The 6,000-nt window shown below is 46.8% G+C and overlaps 1 protein-coding gene across 1 annotated transcript in view; it reads right to left on the bottom strand.

Moving 5' to 3' along the window:
- Positions 1 to 6,000, bottom strand: part of robo2 (roundabout, axon guidance receptor, homolog 2 (Drosophila)) — a 977,511-nt gene that overhangs the window by 75,403 nt on the left and 896,108 nt on the right. Inside the window, exons 16-17 of the mRNA XM_043700204.1 lie at positions 3,731 to 3,852; positions 1,589 to 1,820 (exon numbers count right to left, since the gene is read on the bottom strand). Of these exons, the coding sequence (XP_043556139.1) occupies positions 1,589 to 1,820; positions 3,731 to 3,852 (354 nt within the window). The remainder of the gene's footprint in view (positions 1 to 1,588; positions 1,821 to 3,730; positions 3,853 to 6,000) is intronic.

Below are 6,000 nucleotides of genomic sequence, written 5' to 3'. Positions count from 1 at the left end.
TGTACCCCTCACCTGGTGTTGGTATACACTGTACCCCTCACCTGGTGCTGATACACACTATACCCCTCACCTGGTGATGGTATACACTGTACCCCTCACCTGGTGCTGGTACACACTATACCCCTCACCTGGTGATGGTATACACTGCATTCCTCTCTAGATCGCAGACATCAGAGTAACTGTGTCCCTGTAGAGTTAACACCTTCCATCAGGGAATGACGGTGGTAGAGAATGTGGTCTTGTTCACCTCAACCACATCCTGCTCAAGTTCTCTTTGCAACAACAGGCCGGGATCAATATCTCCAGCCTTCTGACAGAACTGAAGTCAACTTCTGGTCAGGTAGAGATCCCGTGCTTTTCTCTCCCTCAGTCCATGCTTTCCCACGTCCGTCTGGTATCTCTTTCATTCACCATCAACCACTCGTATCCTACCCACTGAAACCTCTTCAGTGGAGCAGACAGAATATTGTTGTTCTCAGTCCCAGATGGCCCACTGCCCTCTCACCTCCACCAGTGAAAGGGTGCAGGGGTAAATGGGGCAGGCATTTTGGGGAGCCACATTTTCAACATGAATATTGTTGGCTACTCAGTGATGATTGAAGAAGTTTACTGGCCAATAGCTCAAACATAACAACACAGCTATTCCTGTACCATTAGCAATCACAGAACACGATATTCTGTGAGTCAGTGAGAAGTGTGGGCCATTGGGCACAGTTTGTGCAAAGCCCCTGTGTGTTCTGACACATTCAGAGGCTCGACAAATACATCCTCGGAATGATTGATGGTGTATTTCAGCACTGTGGGACCTGCACTCTTACATATTAAGTCACCGGAAAGTTTTTGCTTCTTTTTAGATGTCAGTCTTGTTCTCGTCAAGCTGAAGGATATTAACGCAGGGTAATGCATCCCATTCCGTTCCAGCCAGTGTCTGTCAGAACCAAAACTTCCCAGGTCTGGAAACAGCACACAGATTCAGAACAAAATTAACCATTCTCCACCCTGCCCTCATCAAACACTGCCAGGACAGGGACAACACTGGGTTGGATACAGAGTAAAGCTGCCTCTACACTGTCCACATCAATCACTCCCAGGACAGGGTTAGATATAGAGTAAAGCTCTCTCTGCACTATCCCCAATCCCCCCCCCAGGACAGGGACTGCATGGGGTTAGATATAGAGTAGAGCTCTCTCTAAACCGTTCCCATCAAACACTCCGAGGACAGGGAGAGCATAAAGTTAGATTCAGGGCTGTTCAGGACTTTGGCTCGGCCACAGCTGGAGGACTGTGTGCCGTTCTGGTCACCACACGTTAGGAAGGATGTGATTGCACTGGAGCGGGTGTGGAGGAGATCCTGCCTTTTCAATGCTGAACTTTCAATGGTGAAGAAGAAAAACTGGCATTGAAATCCCAGACACCTTGTTCCTCCAGATTTCCAACAAGTTACTGAGTGGGGAACACAAATTCATGTTGAATGGAACAGGACATGAGTCTAACTGAAAGGGGATGGGCTGAGATGCCCATTCCATTCCAGAACTACTGATTACAGGTTCCATAAGAGATGGGAACACAGACACTTTGTGTGACCCACCTTCCTCAGTCGTGCGTGCAGTTTTCGATTCACTGTCAATCCCTTGAAACTCATTGAAGTACGGCCGGACTTTCATCTCATAGGTGATGCCCTTCTTCAGGTTGTTAAGGACTGCACTTCGCTCGGTGGGCACTTTGACCTCCATGACTTGCCAGGACGAGGGGCTGGGCAGGCCGGAGACTTGCCGGAACAACACACGGTAACCCTGGATGAATTGTGATTGGCGCTCCACCTGGGTGGGACAAATGGAGAAAGCGATTAGCATACATCACTCTGACATCAACTGTCCACCAACCATCCCTTCCAACGCACTCCGAGGGGGAATAAGGAGATGCATTGTGAACTAAACAGCATGGCCATAACTAATGACTGGAGGCAAATAAACACATCTCACCACATGGCAGCTGAAGATCAGGAAGCTGTCGGTAAAGAACACAGGATCCTTGGCATTTATGTGCCAAGATTTGGAGGGCACCTAAAAATCTCTGGGCATGATGTGTTGAGAAGGACGGCAAAGCTTAGGACTAATTTTGAAAAGGGGCAAAGGGAGAGTTTCCATCGCAAAGGAGGAAGAACAGGGTGAGTGCGAATTACTGGGCACTCCTTTCAGAGATTGGCTGACGAATCTCCGGTTGCGCTGTAAGATTCTTGCTTCCACTTGTACAATTCAAGACAACAACTGCTTCAAACTGACCGGCACCAAAGGCGATGTGGCCCCCATTATAACCTGACTCTCTGGAGTGTCAGAGAGCAGGAGCAAGGAGTTGGTCTTCACCATCTGTGCCATTTCTTTGATCGACTTGCCCCAATCTCCATTGAAGCAGAAGTAGGCCATTCAGCCCATCTAGTCTGCTCTGCCATTCAATGGGTTTGTGGCTGATCTGATAAACTTCAACTCCATTTTCCTGTCCTTTCCCCATAACCCATTGATTCACTTCCGCATTAAAAATCTCTCTCAGGCTTGAATACACATAATGACCCAGCCTCGACAGCCCTCTGTGGTAAAGAATTACAAAGTTCACAACCGTCAGAGAGAAGATATTCTTCCTCAGTTCTGTTTTAAATCTGCCACTCCTTCAGCTAAAACTATGACCTCTCATTCTGGATTGACCATAAGACATAGGAGCAGAGATTAGGCCATTCAGCCCATTGAGTCTGCTCTGCCATTCGATCATGGCTGATAGGTTTCTCAACCCCATTCTCCCACTTTCTCCCCGTAACCTTTGACCCCCCCAACAATCAAGAACCTATCTAACTCTGTCTTAAATATACTCCATGACCTGTTCTCCACAGCCTTCTGTGACAGTGAATTCCACAGATTCCCCACCCTCTGGCTGAAGAAGTTTCTCCTTATCTCCGTTCTAAAAGATCTTCCCTTTACTCTAAGGCTGTGCCCTCAGGTCCTAGTCTCACCTGCCAATGGAAACATCTTCCCAACATCTATTCTGTCCAGACCATTCAGTATTCTGTAAGTTTCAATTAGATCCCTCTTCATCCTTCTAAACTTCATGGAGTATAAATTCAGAGTTCTCAAAAGTTCCTCAGATTGCCCCACATTCTCTCTATGTCTACATTGTCAATCCCTTTCACCATCATAGATATTTACCCTGAGACTTGTGCCCTCATGTTCTACATTCCCCAGTCAAAGGCAATCTGCCTCTCAGTAGCTACCCTGCAAAGCCCCTTCACAATCTTGAACCATCCAATGAGATTGCCTCTTCATGGCCTTGGCCCATCCCACAGCACTGACAGCCAGTGGGGTCCATTCATTGCTGGAATAACGTGGCACAGCAGACTCCTCCTTCCATCATTCCAAACTGACTACATTGACCGTGTTGGAGATGTGGTCAGGGGCTTGACACCAGGGTGCAGTCTCCCAGATGAAATCCGCCACTTGGACAAAGTCAGAAGTCACATGAAATCAGGTTATGGTCCAACTGGGTGATGTGAAATAACAAGCTTCTGGAGCGCTGCCCCTTCGTCAGCTGGACTTCCATGCACCGAAAGCTTGTGATTTCAAATAAACTGGTTGGACTATAACCTGGTGTCATGTGACTTCTGACTATGCCTGATCGTTGCAGTGGCCAATGACAGCAGCAGGGTTTTGTGATGGGAAAGGCAGTAAAATGGTGAGGTGCTTACCGTCCACGTGACTTGTATACTGGATGGAGTGAGCACAAGCGGGTTATGTAGGCGTACTATAACCTCACCGAGTTCCCGCTGAACTTGCCTGTGATCCACTCCTTGAGCCGGTGGACTGATATCTGTGAAGGAACAGTAAAAGGCAGACAACATTTGAGATTGAAAACAGTGAAGGCTGGACCATGGAGAGACAGGAACAAAATGAACAAGTCAATAACCTTTGATGAGAGCTGAAGAATTGAGGCATCTCACAGCGGCATTTCCCTTCAGCACCCTCAGAGGAATGCTCACATTCTGCTTACACTCTCATCTGTCATTAATACACTTCACCAAAAAAACACTCATCTGCTTCATTCGAAGGTGTAATCATTCCAAATGTGAGTTAGTCTCAAACTAAATGATTATATAGACCACAATCTTCCACATTTTCTTTTATCATCTCAACTGATCATGGTTTGGTAGATGTTCAGGGGATTCTAATGCCGTGCTGTCCCTGTCCTGGGAGTGTTTGATCGGGGATGGTGCAGAGAAAGCCTTACTCTGTATCTAATTGCATGCTGTCTCTATCCTGGGAGTATTTGATGGGGACAGTGTAGAGGGAGCTTTACTCTGTATCTAACCCTGTGCTGTCCCTATCCTGGGAGTGTTTGATGTGGACAGTGTAGAGAGAGCTTTACTCTGTATCTAACCCCGTACTGTCCCCGTCCTGGAGGTTTTAAATTTGAGTGCTTTTTTTTATTCATCCATGGGACAAGGTAATTGCTGGCTGGGCCCAGTATTTATTGCCCATCCCTAGTTGCCCCTTGAGAAGGTGGGGGTGAGCTGCCTTCTTGAACTGCTGCAGTCCTTCTTAATGTCCTTAGGGATGGAATTCCAGGATTTTGATCCAGAGACAGTGAAGGAACAGAGATATATTTCCAGTCAGGATGATGAGGGGCTTAGAGGGGAACTTGCAGGGGGTGGTGTTCCCTTGTATCTGCTGCCCTTGTCCTTCTAGATGGAAGTAGCCGTGGGTTTGAAAGGTGCTGCCTGAGAATCTTGGGTGAATTTCTGCAGTGCATCTTGTAGATAGTACACACTGCTGCTACTGAGTGTGAGTGGTGGAGGGAGTGGATGCTTGTGGATGTGGTGTCAATCAAGTGGGGGCTGCTTTGTCCTGGATGGTGTCAAGCGTCTTCAGTGTTGTTGGAGCTGCACTCACTCAGGCAAGTGGGGAGTATTCCATCACACTCCTGTCTTGTGCCTTGTAGATGGTGGACAGGATTTAGGGAGTCAGGAGGTGAGTTACTCACCTGCTCTTGTAGCCACTGTACTTGTATGTACAGTTCAAAGTTAAAAATTACACAACACCAGGTTATAGTCCAACAGGTTTAATTGGAAGCACACTAGCTTTCGGAGCGACGCTCCTTCATCAGGTGATAGAACTTTAACTTTGTACACCCCAGTCCAATACCAGCATCTCCAAATCATAATCTAGTTCAGTTTCTGATCAATGGTAACAAGGATGTTGGTGGTGGTGGATTCAGTAATGATGTAGAGGAAGCTTTATTCTGTATCTAACCCTGTACTCGTGCTCTCCCTCTCCCAGGTGTGTTTGCTTGAGAATGCCGAAACTCAAATACAAAAGAACATCTGATGCTTTTATTTCATTCAAAACATTAACCCTTGGAACTCGTCAAAACAGATACTCATAAATACAGACCCTAAACCTTCACAGCAGCTTATATTTCATGGAGTCTCGCAGGGGAACTGATTCAGGAAATGAATGGGAAAGCAAGTTATGCCACGCAAAGGATTGCCAAGGATAATAAACAGTGTTTCTGTCAACGAACACACTGAGTCTACAACCCTAAAGTGTTCGTGAAAGCTTTAGCTAATGTGCTGTTTCTGAGGTCTGGGAACCTTTTTCATGAGTCTGTAACAATTTGTGTTTCAGTTTTGGTTTGCCCATGTGATCGAACTGAGTGAATATCTGTCCACTGCAGTTACTGAGCTGTTAGCTTTTCTCGATCTGTTCAGAATGCAGTCCTGCTTTCTCCTCCATCTGCTGCTTCCTTCCCCATCGATCGGATTGGTGCTGGAAGCCTGTCACTTATTGCTCTTGTCTAAATGGAGCAGCTGTTACTGGGTGACCTGCTTGATCCATTCGGGGAATGGGGACAAATCCAGGTTGTGCGATCTGCTAGCAACACCCATCCTTCCTGCAGCGTTTAGACAATGTAAAAACAACAGCAATTAATGATTGCCATATCATCTCCAACCTCTCCGAC

Source organism: Chiloscyllium plagiosum, chromosome 12 (genome assembly GCF_004010195.1).
Source record: "Chiloscyllium plagiosum isolate BGI_BamShark_2017 chromosome 12, ASM401019v2, whole genome shotgun sequence".
Lineage (NCBI taxonomy): Eukaryota > Metazoa > Chordata > Chondrichthyes > Orectolobiformes > Hemiscylliidae > Chiloscyllium > Chiloscyllium plagiosum.
The sequence above is the reverse complement of the archived record's forward strand: the minus strand, read 5'-3'. Positions and strand labels throughout refer to the sequence as shown.